This window comes from Gobius niger (assembly GCF_951799975.1).
Source record: "Gobius niger genome assembly, chromosome: 17".
NCBI classification, from domain to species: domain Eukaryota; kingdom Metazoa; phylum Chordata; class Actinopteri; order Gobiiformes; family Gobiidae; genus Gobius; species Gobius niger.
Window position 1 is genome coordinate 24,293,052 of NC_136868.1, and position 15,705 is coordinate 24,308,756.

General features: G+C 40.8%; 1 protein-coding gene across 1 annotated transcript in view; it reads left to right on the forward strand.

The window, feature by feature from the left end:
- The window catches only part of LOC306977320 (glypican-5-like), a 45,222-nt gene that overhangs the window by 3,159 nt on the left and 26,358 nt on the right, over window positions 1-15,705 (forward strand). The window contains exons 3-7 of the mRNA XM_079575603.1: window positions 1,080-1,627; window positions 2,643-2,825; window positions 5,101-5,276; window positions 5,441-5,500; window positions 6,984-7,106. Coding sequence (XP_079431729.1) covers window positions 1,080-1,627; window positions 2,643-2,825; window positions 5,101-5,276; window positions 5,441-5,500; window positions 6,984-7,106 — 1,090 coding nt within the window. The remainder of the gene's footprint in view (window positions 1-1,079; window positions 1,628-2,642; window positions 2,826-5,100; window positions 5,277-5,440; window positions 5,501-6,983; window positions 7,107-15,705) is intronic.

Sequence of the window (15,705 nt, forward strand, 5' to 3'; positions counted from 1 at the left end):
TCAAGGAAGGGCCTCTCATAATCACCTGTCTATAGTTAACAGCAGTGAAAATGATCCCTCACATCAATTAAGTTAGGAGCTATTTTTGTTCATACGCATTAGAACAACATAAGCTCAAGGTCAGTTGACGGGCCACTCTTGTTTGCATAATTTTCATTCTATCTTTGGGTCACACTAGATTACAAAATCAATAAATATTATTCAACCATTTATTGGCTACAGAAAACCGACCTACCGGTATATCATACCTAATCAACCAATTTACTGGTTTTATATCGTAAACAGTCACAACAGTTGATGCACATAACTTTCTGGCAAGGTTCATGTTCATTTTCATAATTTGAACCGCTTTGGCAAAGACGTTACATGCAGCCATTAAGCGGATTCGGCATCTCACCGAGCACAAAGCATGCTGGTCCAGGTTAAAGGTCAGGACTACCCAGATCGTATCCCAAACAGTTAACATGACCGAGTGTGACACAGATATTGAATATATTGAGCGTTGAAAATCGATGTTTTAAAAGAATTCTGTAAGAAACGGGGACCCAGTGTTACTGGGAAGAGAAAAAGAACTGGTGGCCCTTCCTAAACCAATAAATAAATAAAAAACAGTTGTTGTATTAAGTAAATAGACGTATCGGTTACAAATAGCATTACTACTTAGCTATATGTCAAACTTACTAAGTTAATCCATTCGCGTCACGACGTTGTGGGTCTTTTCTGTCATTAGGAAATGTGATGAGTAAGGTGGCTCGCATATACATCGCTGGGAGGTTCCTTTATTGCCCTCATGAATAGAGCAAAACTCTTCCATAGACTGATTAAGCCCACGAGGACAGACGCACTGCAGTAGAGGATGAATGTGAACCTGGCATATCGCCGTAAAACCACTTTAAGGGACTTAATAGTCACTAAATAGCCGGTTCTACTATGATAGTGTGGTTTTAATGGGCTTTGTTGACACCGTGGGTAGTTGTGAAATTTGCACCTTTTGTAAGATCTGTATGTCGTTCATGATGTTTATTTGTCTTTGTTTTGTCTTCCATATCATCATTGTTTTCTATGTTTCCTTGTTTTAGAGACTTTTGAGTCGCTGGTCTCCTTTACGTCGAACCTGACCAGCACTCTGTTCGACAGCGCCTACTCGGCCCTGGCTTTGGACTGTCGGCCCCTTGTGCTCCAGCTGTTCAACGCCATTAAACTACACCTTTCAGGAGATACAGCTCTGTCACTGGAGAAAGTGGTGAATCGGTTTTACGACGATTTATTCCCCTTGGTCTATCGCCGCGTTCTCAACCCCGGCTTCGGCCCCAACTCTCAGCACTTTAGTTCGTCCGTTCACAGTGGTCACGATGATTGCTTGAGACTGACGCGGCAGGACGTCAGCCCTTTTGGACCTCACCCTCGCCTTCTGGTCAACAGCCTCTCCCGTGCCCTCGGCTTGGGTCGGGCGCTCAGCCGGCTGTTGAAACTGGCTGGAGAGGTGATCAATGCAACTGAAAAGGCAACTCTGAGCAGAGAGTGTGGCCGGAGCTTGGTGAAGATGCATTATTGTTCGCACTGTAGGGGCTTGACGTTGATCAGACCATGCACTGGACTATGTGTCAACGTGATGAGAGGATGCTTGGTAAGTGCAAGTTTTAGTAAGCATCCAATAACAAAAAACTCACATTTAATGGATTCACACATTTTTAAACGAGCTTAGTCAAAACTTTTGAAGACCTTTTGTCATACTGTTATCGTCACCTTCCAGTTATAAATAAAATTGTGCTTGGTCAATACATGCCTTTCTGTCATGTGACTTGTAGTTATGGCAGCCATTTTGAATACCGAAGTAGAATTATGCAGTACTACAACATACAACAATATCTCTACTCAGGATATAAATGAAAGACAACTGACAGTGCCATTTTTATTTACTCGTAATCATTGCTCAAGAAGATAACCCCAGAGAGCGCTCGTTTATGTGAAGAAACCATTGAGTCCGTGTTTAAGTTGCTAAAGATGTTAGCATGCTACCGGTTAGCATATAGCTTCAAGCTGTTACTGTAGTATTTCCTCACTGTTCATAGATGTTAGCCACACATGTGTTGAAGCCGTTGACAGTTGATTGAATCAACTGTCAATAGTTGACAGTTGCTAACCGGTAGCATGCTAACGTCTTGAGCAGCTTAAACACTGACTCAGACTGAGATTCTGTTGACATGACAAACTGCAAAAATCACAGAAAAAGATTTTTTGTGTCCACTTTGATGTGTTAATTTAGTCTGAGGAGTGAAGCAGATCTTTAGTAAATCCTGCTGTAGCTCGACAGACAGAGCTGCTACTTCTGTGCCACATTTGCTGGTTATATCACATAAACGTGCGCTCTCTGGGGCTGAGTTTTTGCTGTTTTTTTCTTGAGTAGTGATTACAAGTACATAAAAATGCCACTGTCTCAGTAGAGATATTGTTACATGTTGTAGTACAGCATAATTCTTCTTCGGTATTCAAAATGGTGGCCGGAACTATGCGTGATGTCTTTGGAAACACATGTGTTTTGTGAAACTTTGGGGTTTGGTCAACATATGTGTCTTGCTGCTCATGCTTTTCCGTTCATGTATTTCATGTATGTGTCTCAAGTTTTGTTTGTTCTTCTGTAGGTTGGTGTGTCAGAACTCGGTGGGCCCTGGAACAGTCTGGTGGTGTTACTCCAGCGGTTAGCATCAACACTGGCAACCAGCAGTAACCAGAACAGCATGGAACTGGCCCTGTTAGCAGTTCGAAACCAAGTGAATGACGCCATACTGCACGCACAGTTACATGGACCACACATTACAGCGACGGTAAGCACACTCACTTACAATACACCAGTACTATATTATTCACTGTTGGGGAATAACGCAAACTCCTCCATGAATAACTTATGTACTGAAGTAACAAGTAACAATAAGAACCTATGAAAAAGTTTGGCCTATTACAACTTTCTATTTTATATTTTTGTTGACCAAGAAACAGGTATCTTACTGTATATATAGAAACAAGAGGGCGGTGCACACAGATGCAGTGGTAGTTTTTGCCCCAGGTGAAAAGAATATCGTTCAAAAGTTCATTTATTTCTGTAATTCAACTTAAAATGTAAAACTAATATATAATATAGACTCATTACATGCAAATTGACACATGTATGTCAAGCCTTTGTTTGTTATAATTTTGATGATTCACTCATAAGGACCACTAGCTCAGATACGCTGTACACAAACGTTTATTGATAAACACGTGATAAATGACGTTCTGGGGCTTCGGGTGAGGTAGGCTCCCGGGCTCGCGTCCCCATACCTGAAGGAAAAGAAGAACATTAGTAAAAGGGAGGGAGGATGGGGCCGGAAACCATGAACGAGAGGACGAGGTTAGCATATGGGGGGCTTAAATAGGCCGGTGGCCGGAAGGGGCGTAGGGAGGTGTGGTCCTGCTCCTGAACCTGAGATAAACATAAATACTTATCTCCATTTATGGCTTACAGTCCATTTTCAAAACATTGTAATATTATGAGATTTTTAATTTGGGGTTTTTACAAGCTGAGCCATAATAATCTAAATTATATCAAATAAAGGCATATCTCACTTTGCATGTGATGAGTCTTTATAAGTTTCACAGTTTAATTTGAATAACAGAAATGCCTCCCAATAATAGTAATTCACTTTATTCAAAACAGTATTTAATATCTTTTCACTTTTTTTTTTCAAGTACTTTTGATGTACTACATTTACAAGAACAAATATTATAGACTACACACTGATTTAAAGTAATAAATAAATACAACAAACGGTCATCTCAATATTTTTTTCCCCCTCTCTGTGTTTTTGTTTAATCAAGCTTCAGGGCCCCTCTACAGTGCCTCTAAGATCCCCCCAGGGGACCTGGACCCATCTTTGGGAACTACAGCTCTAATTTCATTGTTATTTATATGACAGGGACAATAAACTACTACATTATTTTAAATAAAGTAATTAAAAAAAAAATCAAAATGCTGTTTTTCCCCCCAGTGGCAACATAGGATTCTAATGGCCACACTTGGCATGACACTCAGGTCTCACTCAAATTTTATATTCCCTGAAGGACCAGCCCGATTTTTCAGAGAATCCTGGGTTTCCCATTCAGTCTATTTAGTCCGCATGAGTGTGTATGTGAGCCTGAATACAGATCTGCTGCCAGACAAAGGCGGTGGTTGGCGGGACAACCAATACCCAGAATGCAGCTTGGTTCGGAGTGATGAGAAACTTTCTGTGGCTAATCTCTGAACAAACAGATAGCACACAAACACATAGACGCAGGCACACACTACTGGAGGAAGAAACACAGAAGGGCTCCAATTTTAGGAGGACACTGTGTGGACTTAGTGGAGTAGATTCCTAAGAGGTAAACAAATGCACACTGCTAATTGTGCTTCATAAGGAAACGCCACTTCATTGATTTTATTTGCTCTTGTCTTATTCATCACACACAATGGTTAAACGCGATCTCAAATGATAATGAGAAACCTTTTGCAGTTCACGGCCAACTATGGCATTATATTACTATTTACTTTAGAAGTGAATAACAAAGAGCAGAATGTGCATGGTTTACATTGCAATGCCTTGGTGATGTATTATTATGATAGATTTCTGATTTTTGCTTGGTCAGAACATGCTCAAAACTATTATAGGATATACACTGAATTGCCAGGTCTATGTCCAGCAACATTATGTGGCCAAAGAGTGAGGTCAGCAGACTCCCTGAATACTCTGATTGACCAGGTAAATCTAGCTATGATGATATCGCCATTCGCTTGGATTTGTTGCACTCAAATTATGAAAGACTTTTTTTCAGAAACCTGCTTGAGACACGAGGGTTGGCTGACACAAAATCCAGACCTCAACACCTGTGTTTGCTGGAAAAGGCTTTGCACAGTGGTCCAAATATTCCATCATTTATACAACATCTTGGTGAAATATGAACGCAACACCAGATGGAAATAAATCTTGTGACAGAGCAGAAACGTATCAAAACAATGCTACAGCCTATGTGGCCTAATGATTTTGAGCTAGATAAGTACTGGATCTCCTTTGTCTTGTTTCTCAGGTAGAAAAGGTGTGTGGTCCGCATGCAGCTGCCCCAGTAGTGACAAGAACAAGTCGCTCAGATGTCCACACAGCAACCCCTGTGACCCCGGTGAAACCAGAAACCTCAGAAACATCTTCCTTACTCCTCTCTCCACTTGACAGCACACATTATCGTCCTCAGCCGCTCAGCCGCAGGTGTGTGCATTACTGCTAAGAATAACATGCAGCTATTCCAATACGCCCTCTCAGCCATGCTTCAAAATGCAGTGCAAATTGTTATGGTTGCCATAAAATATTAATAGGTCTCCTCAGCAGGTCAATGACTTGAACTCAGCGTTTGTTTGACTTTGTCCTGACAGGTCACTTCCTCTCAAAGGCTCTAAAGGGGACAAAAGTCGCAGTCTGAAGAAACTCTCCAGGTTTGTTTTATCTTCTTTTGCGCTCCAGGTTTTTATTATCTTCTACAGATCCCAAATAGCCAGCTTGTAACATTGGCCTTACTAACATATTTACGTCGATGCACATTTCATGTAGTCTGTAGGTATGCACACTGGATTTGATGCAAGAAAAGCAGGTAGACTGTTTTTCAACATGTTTTATCCTTGGCAATAAAAGCAGCCATCTGTGTCCCCGTCACTGAGAATACATTTCATGCCGGTGTCGGGTCTAAGTGGAGCCTCAGCTCTAAATGCTTGTCACTATAACAGTTACTGAGAATCATACCACGAGGCATAACCCTGTAGGTATAATTGTAAACCAATACAGAGTTTAAAATGCAGAAGGCTGAGACAATTATGATGTACCTGTAGTGTGTGAGAGGTTGACATCAGTTCCACAGTAGTTGCGGCCCGTGTAATACATTTATTCTCTTAGTAGGTGAAATAAATGTTGTAAATGCAGCTTTTATAAAATGATTAGTGTCAATATCGTATACCGGTCCGGTCCGCTCAGTTCAATTGTAATGGGTGAGCAGGTCAGTGAGAGCTAGAAATGAGTTTGGGCAGCAGCTCAAGAGATTTTACTCAACTCCCTCTGACTTTCATGGTTTGAAAACGGGATAATTTAGGCGGTGCAGCTTTAACAGAGTTGTTCCATGGCACTATGTTGTTTGACAAATGCATTTCAATCGGTAACATGCAGGATTTTGCCTATAACGTTTCTTTTATATCATAATGTACTGTTGTGCTTGAAAGTTTACATACCCTGGCAGAATCTTTCACGATTTTTTTGACCATTTTTCAAAGAATATGGAGGATAACACAAACTTTTTTTTTTTCATTCATAGTTAGTGGTTGTGTGGAGCCATTTATGGTGAAACATTTTTGGTGCTTTCTTTTTTCATTATGATTTAAAAATAACAAACACATTGTATTATCTTTCATGTTCTCTGAAAAATAGTCAAAAAAATCAAAAATTCTAACAGGGTACGTAAACTTTCAATTACAACTGTACGTCTGCAGGGCAAGCTCTATAGGGAATTTTGCTCAACCACTGAAATAAATTCTTGCATAAATCATCAAGTAATATCTCCCAAACTTGCACTTTTTTTTTGCACCTTGATACGTTGTACCAAACTAAATTTAGTACAATCTAATCTGCTTGAGTAATAACCTGTACCTATGTAGTACATACACAATGGAATAATGTGTATGTACTACATAACTACATAACTTAACAAAATTACAAATACATATTTTTCCATCTGTATGTAACCCAAAGGTACGAGTTATTACACATTGTCACAGCGCACATTACATTGTATTAAATTTGACAGGAACAATTTATTAAGGATAGTGCAAAATAAAGTGTTTTCCATGCACCTTTAGTAAAACTGTAATATTAGTGAATCAGTGCTATTAGCTGTTCCTTATTATTCTTCCATTCCTTTCTCCCTTCCTTCAGGGAGTTTGAGAGCTCCATTCAGCGCTACCAATGGTTCTTTTCGGAGCTCCCAGAGATGCTCTGTGAAAGTGAGATGGAGGTGGAGCAGCACACTTGCTGGAGTGGCCAAGATGTTGTTGAAAGGTAAGATACATAAAACAAATCCAGTCGAAGGTTTTCGGACAAAAGTTTGTTACGCAATGGCAATGGAATGAGATTGTGTGTGCGCGCTGTGTGAATCCCAGCGCATGGAGGACTGGGGGCAGGGTTCTGAAGGTTAGAGGGTTCATTTCCAACGTCTTTATTATGGTGATTTCACTGGCAGCTTTAAGTGGCAACAAGCAAATGGGCAAACAGAAACTTTCCTGCACCCAAACACAAACTGACGCCGAGAAGAGATGTCATACCTGTCGGTCTGCACAAGTAGTTACAATCATGAGCTGATCTGTCCATCAAAGTGAAAGTAAAAGAGATGGAGAAGGTTCATTAGCAACATGCAACAGGCCCCATCATTTATTATTTTTGCATCAGACTGAAAAAAACTATTATATACTAAAATTATAAAAATGTCTGAAAGCTTCCTTAATCTGTAGACCATCCAGGCGTCAAAACGTTTCCCTGTTGGATGTAGTGCATTCGGAATTCGTTTTGCGCAGAGCTGGAGCGTAGCCAGTGTGTGCCTCTCTGACCTCTTTACATCTTCCCTCGCCCAGTTCGTCCACCCTCCTGTCTGAACCACCGCCCTCTGACCCACTTCACTTCGTAATGCCCGAGCGCGCGGGACAAAAGAGGACGAGGCCGTAAAAACACCGCGATGAAGAGATAGTTTAGCGCACTCTTTAAGCGATAGATCACAAGTTGGTACATAATGGGACCGGAGAACAGAATGAGTGAGAAATAGTTTCGCAAAACCAATGGGAAAGCAATGAGGAAACTGTCTTAAAAGATGATCAGTATCCCTAAATAACAGCACACACAAAGACCCACCAATATACAGTAGCTCGCCTCAGTTTCTTTCCATGTGCTGAAAGGAGTACATTTAGTTTAGTCTTTAAGATATTTTATAACCACCAAGTTTGACATAGACTGCACTGTGCTCTGTTATAGATGATATTTAGATTTTTATGTTATTAAATGGACTATACCTGATTTTCAACCTCTTTTAGTCAAAATGTGACAAAATTGGTATTTACACAGTCGGAGTCATTATTTGATGGAAAAGGTAATCCCCTTTTAGTCACATATTGACTATTTGGTTTGACTATACAAACATCAACAAACTTTATGTATCAGGATAATTTTTTCACAATTCATTACCTTTTCAACATACTTTTATAGGGCAAAAATAATTTTACCCTACAAAAATAAAAAAAATGTCAGGCTCCTTTAATATAGAGCTAAAAATCAAGTCCCACAATCGAAATCTTCAGAACTTCTGTCCCATCTTCCCTCTGAGTTTTGCAATTGCAGGCGTCCTCCAGTAGAGAGCAGCACCTTACCATTTCTCACATAAGCTCACCAACCAAACATACTGATGATGATGATGATGATGATCTAATGATGTCTGGCTGCACACAATAATAAACTATTCCCCAAATGCTGTGAAATCCATGGCTGGAATATTTTCTTCACTTTGACAACCTAACATGATTTGATTATACTTAAAATAATTATGTTAGTCTAAAGGGGAAATGAAGCTGCTGCATATAGTGGTCAGACACACTTCTATTTTATAACAAAGCTTTAAAAATAGAAAGAAAGAAAGAACCCAATTTCCAATGTGACAAATATGATTACAAGACATCTTCAACTTTTCTTCTGTGTTCATATTGTCTAAGTGGAGGGAACAATATGTAAACCTAAACCGCGGCGTGTCAGGAGCCAGTGTGGTTGCCCCGGGTCTAGTCTGCTGAGCAGCGCAGATAAGCTGACAGAAATGGAGCTCCCTTTACGATTGAGGTTGTGACTCTCATAATTACAAGCGCCCCTCAGATCTGATTGCTATCTATGTAGAGTCATTGCATTCACCGTGACTGTGTAAAGGTGTGAATCGGTAACAGATGCCTTCGACGCTTGCTGCGGGCGACGAGACAAAAATCACATTATCCGTCCGTAACCAAGGACGACCGCGGCAACAAGTCTGATTTACCTCCACGATCGTTTTCCGTCTTTAGAAGCCCGCCGCTCGCAGTCGCACCTTTTCGAGTGTCATGTTGTTGCTTTGATGATACCGCGCGCTGTCACCTGACCCATAGCTCCTCTGCGGGGCTGACAGCTCGTACACACTGGGATGGATGCACAGGTTAAGGCCTTCCATGCACCGACTTGGCACATTGTGATTTATAGCTCAGATGAGAAGATTTGACAGGCAACTCAACAGAAATGATTTAGGGTGACCTCAAAAATCCTTGAAGTGAAAACGGATGTGTAAAGCATTTTGATAAAACTCAAACACAGAATACTTTTGGATATGTGGAGGAAGGGTGTTTGCGAATGAGATAAGCACTCTCCAACGTTGCCTCACCGTGTTTATTATTGACTCTGGGAAGTTCTCAAGGCCTTAAATGGTTCATACGGCTCTAACATGTCAGAGATGTACTTCGGTGCTAAGATGAAAAGACTTGTACACAGGCAGAGCTGTTTTAAATTCTATGCTCTGAGTGACAGGAAGCCAGTGCAGAGACCAGAGCACTGGACTAATATGGTCGTATTTCCTGCTCCGTGTCAGGACGTTTTGGATGTTCTGCAGCTGTCTCAAGTGAGCAGCCGTTATAGTGGTCTAACCTGCTGGAGACAAGTGCATGGATAGGTCTGGTTTTGACACCATTCCTGTGTTTTTCAGATGGTTTAAGCTGCTGATGTTATTGCTTTGATGTGGCTGTTTAAGCTCAGGCCTGAGACCATGATTACTCCTAGATTTCTAACCTGATTTTTTGGTTTAGAGAGAGAGACTCAAGGTGACTGAAAACACATCTCTTTGTGTCTGTGGGCCAAAACACAATGATCTCAGTTTTGTTTAAGTTTAGTTGGAGAAAGTTACATCCACAAACTGATCTGTTCGATGCAGTGACAGAGTGCATCTACATCGTACATTATTCGTATTTCCAGTCGTTGCTTTACAATCTTATGCATTGTTCTCTTGTGGTTGGTTAGCTCCATACTAGCCAAAGCTGCCCTGGGGTAGATCGATGGAAGAATAGCCATCACCACCACCACCACCTCCACAAATCACTGACTCTCACACCACATTCATTCATTGGCAACTTCAGAGTGGATGAGGCGCCTGGCCCCAGGACAATAATGTGCACCTGTCAGAGCCAGGATTTGAACCATTGAACAACAGATGCCCTAACCACTGAGACATATTTGGCCATATATGCTTATTTATGTCTATGTAGCCACGTTCACTAACCAATAAGCTTGAATCTATTGAGGGGTAGCTTATACACTAGGCAGGAATGGCATCTGGTGTAAACTATTGAAAGAAAGACATACAGCAAAACCAGCTGCAAATTAGAAATATTCTCCAGTATTTCATTTTCACATCTGACTCCCAATGGCCACTTCTACTTTCAATTTGTCATTGCCCTTGTGTGCTTATTAGTCTCACTCTGCTGGTTTGCAAATTCTAAAAGCCTCCAAGTGTTGCGTTTGTTGACTAAGGTGGAAAAAAGTTATTTAGATGTTGTTTTGTTCGACCAACTGCACGAAGAGAAGTATGCCGTTTGAATTTCACCCACGCTCGGCGAGATCTCATTCTTATGCAGATGTATGTGTCCACAATACAACACTCTGCATTTAGTGTAAGGGTTCCAATAGCACATATGACGAGCACATTCTGCTCTCGCACAACAGGATTATAGAGGAATAAAACAACGGTGGTGACAATGCTGTTTGACTAATTATTAATCCATGCTGCCAGCAATATCTGTCTGGATATGGCATGATTATGACTCATTCATGCTGATTATTCTTTAATATCTTATTTATTTTAGCTAAAGCTTATTTAATAGGTGGGTGAGTAATAGCCTAGTTGTCACTCCAATGTTTCAGTATTATATTGCTTTTCTAGTCTAGTCTTGCTGTACAATTCGGTGCATTGTTTATTCACTAAATCCTGGCTGCCAGTCTGCTTCTATGTTCCTTCCAATACAGTGACACAAGCTCAAACAGACATGACCTGATAAAGCTTCTTCTTGTGTTATGATTAGCAGTAGCAGTATGGAGCTTGGGATCAGTTATTGTTTAAAAAAGAAAAGAAAAAAAGTAAATGTTGACTAAAACTGGGACTAAACCTCCAGATATTTCCATTTACTAATAAAAACTGAAAAAAGAAAGCAGGAACTAAAAGCATACAGCCCGTGAAGGAGAAAGTCCATGAATGTTTTGTGTTTAAATATGCCAACTTAATACCTTTTAGTTTTAGTCATCTAAAAACTAGACTAAATCATTTCACTAAATCTCTATTACAAGTGACATTTTCATCCAAAGACTAAGACTATAAATAAATTAAAACAGTGCTGATCTTTTTCAAGCTTCTGGACCCCAGCGGTGACCCTAATAAAAATGTTAATTTAGGCTTATGATAAGAACTGTTTTCATTTTGGCCATGTTTTAGTGTAATTAACCTAAAAGATCAGTGTTCCATTTTACGGTTCTGCTGATTCAAGCATTGATTATAAGGTTGACTATAAAAAAATGATCCAAAAATGTAGTGAAAATGGTCTCGCCACTCATTAGTTGAAAACAAATTTCCTCATCAGAATAGATACGGCACACCTTAATCTTAATCAATCAATCAATATTAAATAAGGTCTACAAAGTAAATCTTATTTTCACATTTCGTCGAGCATTGCGAGCTACGATGCTTTTATGTGTCCTTACCCCCTCTGTCACCCTGTTACTCATAACTCTTAAAACAACAAAATGCAACCATAATTGCTATAATCTTCTCTCATGACTGCTCTCATAAATTTTCCATCAGTTCTATGATTAACTACACTAATAAATGTATTGCAATCTGAAACCGTCAAAATGTGTCTTAGTCAGATGTAACCGTCAACATTGTCGTGTGGTGGAAGTTGGCGTCTTTGAGGAGTTACCGAAAGCTACAATTGGGTTATTGTCTCTCGGAGAAAATTCCCAACCGTAATGATGGCAAAGAAAGCAGCCCGTTTGCCAGACTATGCGAGTGTGATGTGTTGCCAGATCTGTGACGGCAGTGTTTTTCTTACCGCTGTCACTGATCCTTGAAATCTGCGCTGGAGTCGAAGGAATCCAGGGATTTCCCCCTGAGGCTCAGACTGTGGTTTTTAATTGAGCAAATTTTTGTTTTTATTATTCTCCCCTCTCTCTATCTGTGCCTTCCTGTATTCTACTAAAACTCATGTTCCAAAATGTTGATTTGTAATAGTGGCATTCTGTTTTTGTTTGTTTGCTCATGAATAGCAAAATCTTTGGCGCTTCAGTTTGCACAGGTAGAGATGCGGTGAAGGATGTGTTGAGACTGAGGCGGCTGGTTCTGCTGCTGCGGTGGAGATGGGTTTGCGTGCAAAGGGGCAGAGGGAGTGCACTACATAGCGGGTGATTAGAGAGAACAAGTGCTGTGGGCTGACAGGAGGATTTCCAGGCTGAATTTTATGCTTTAAAGTGCATAAGGCAGGCTTTAATGTTTTTGAAAATATGACTTATTGAGATGGATAACATAAGCTCATGCAAGCTCATCAGTTGCATAATTATCATTGTATTTCAGTGAAGCAGCCATTTTAAGAATATTAAAGAAATGTTGGGCAGAAAAGTTATTTTTAAAGGGACTATAGGGAGTTTAAAAATGTTAAAATTAAGTATTTTCCTCCCCCTACATGTTCCAGCCATGTCCTAATGTGTAGAATGAGCCCAGACCTGCCACAACTGCCTCTAAAATCCTGCACTGTCACTCAGAAAGGTGTTACTTCGGCCCGAATTGCCGTCATGCACGAGCTTAATATAGAAGGTGCAGTTACACATATGGCCTGAGGTGGCAGTAGTGAGTATAAAATGGCCAACTTGCATCCAGCCCCTTTAATTGAATTATTAAGCTGCTGACGGAAAGTGACAAGATAGATACAGATTTGACCATGTTTGAAAAAAGTTAAGGGGGAGAAAAATCTAAACTTTCTCTAATTATTCAAAAACTATTTTAACAAACGCTGAATTATGAATATAGTTTTCTACTAAATAAAGATATAAAGACATGAGGAGGAGCAAAGTGGTTCAACAGCCCATAAATACATAAACAACGGAGAATGCTACATGTTAGCATCGTGCTAATGCTAACGCTAGATAGCGCTAGCTATAACTGCTGTTTTTTTGCCTCTACTGAACAATCTGCTGTGAATAAACATCCATATGGACCTGATTTACACTGGACTTTATTTGTATGTGATAAATAAGTTCATATTCCACCAAAAAATGGCTAAAAAGAGTGAAAAATGATGTTTCCCAAAAGATTCTATTTTCGCCCCTTGGCGAGGCCACGCCCCCTTCTATGACGAGATGCTGTCTGTATGTAAAGGTAAAGTTCCATAGCAGTTTGACCCATTTCCCTGCACGGCAACAGTTTTAAAATGTTCACCTTCTGCTATGTCACTTCCTGTCGGTGTCCAATAAGGAAATGGCAAGGCAAGGCAACTTTATTTACCGTGCATTTTGTACACAAGGCAACTCAATGCGCCATACAAAAGAAGATATGCGAAATTACAAACAGGTTAAGTTAAAGCAAAGCACATACATAAAAATATCAAGACATGGGAAATACACAGCACACCAGGGCAGGTGTTGGATTTTTTTCTTAGGGACAGGAAGGACGACCGGCCATTGACTGGCGGATGGGGCTGAGGAAACGTGCTGAGGCAGACGCAGAACGACGGGGGCGTGGTTAGGGGGGGGGGGGGGGGGGGGGGGGGGGGGGGTGCAGTTGTTTACAATCCTGAAAGTCAGTGTTATGCAAAATATGACCCAGAGAGCTCAGTCCGTATCTGGTTTAGCCCTGTGGCTTGGTCTTGAAAGGAAAGTGTTGACTGCAAGGGAGAGATAAGAGGTTCCATCACAGTTCATCCCTTTTCCTCCCCAAATATAGTCCACCTATTGTCCGTCTCCACAGTGAGCTGCCAGGTTGAATACAACAGTCCATCTTTGTTGTGCTTTACTTTCCGGTGTCATTCCACCACTCAGTCACTCCCTGCTCCAAAGTGCTTGTTAATTTCAACGGACAGCAGCGGGGTCAAATCGCAATCGGCTGTCTTTCCAAATTTCCGATTATCCAGGACAGCGTCTAATCCAATAAGCAGGTACCCTGTTACCCTGTTGGGGAGGACATTGAGGAGGTGGACAGTTTCAAGTACCTGGGTGTTCACCTCAACAATAAACTGGACTGGTCCCACAACACCAACTCCCTGTACAAGAAGGGCCAAAGTCGCCTCCACCTTCTGAGGAGACTGAGGTCGTTCGGAGTGAGCAGGCCTCTGCTCAGGACCTTTTATGACTCTGTGGTGGCCTCTGCTCTCCACTACGCTGCCGTGTGCTGGGCCCCGAGCAGCACAGAGCGGGACAAGAACAGACTAAACAAGCTGGTCTGGAGGGCCAGCTCCGTCCTGGGCTGCCCACTGGACTCTGTGGAGGAGGTGAGGGACAGGAGGGTGTTAGCCAAGCTCACCTCCATCATGGACAACACCTCCCACCCACTGCACGGGACTGTAGAGGAGCTGAGCAGCTCTTTCAGTGGCAGACTGAGACACCCTCAGTGCAGGACGGAGCGCTACCGCAAAGCCTTCATCCCCACTGCTGTCAGACTGTACAATAAGACTGTAAAATAACATGTGCAATAATCTCTGTATCAGCTGCACTTTATTAACTCTTCTTATTAAATCTCTTATTAAATCTTCTTGAACGCCGACTGTAACAAGTGAATTTCTCCTTTGTGAGATCAATGAAGGTTTATCTTATCTTATCTTATCTTATCTTATCTTATCTTATCTTATCTTATCTTATCTTATCGTATCTTATCTTATCTTATCTTATCTTATCTTAGCAAGAGGCCAAATAAGTAAAGATCTTTGATATCGCCAACCGACAGGACCGCTAGGCAAACGACAATCCACATCGCAAACCGAGCTGTGAAAATCCAGGGCAGACAACCTCACTTTTCTCATTTTATTTTTGTCTTTTGGGAAATTTTACTCCACTCATTTTCAATTTTCTACACTCATCCATACTTTACAGTCTTTTTACTGCAATCCTAGTTTCCATGGAGATGTATTTTGACACAGCCTTGGCTCAAACTCAGTACAAACATTCAAGTATGAACTTTTCTAATTGCTGTTGCTATAAAACCTCGCCCAGGACAACGCTTGAAAACTACCTCCATAGCTAATTCAATTCAACAACATTTTATTCTGGACTCTTGGTCCATTAAAAAAAAGTGAAATGAAAAGGATTAGACATTTTAAAAAAGACAATAATACTGGCACATTTACGGAAATCTCTCACCATCAAATAAACCTAGGATTTGGATTACTTTTTGATAAGATAACTTTCAATTCAGCTTGAGCTTTCCCTCCTTAAAGATCACTCTTTCTTTTTGTTATGATTTGGGAACATGCATGATAAACCACACCCACAAATGAACTACAAGCAAAGTCCGCTGTTTAACAAATTATTATTTTTATCCAGACACAAACATGTACAATGTATAATTCTATTTAAT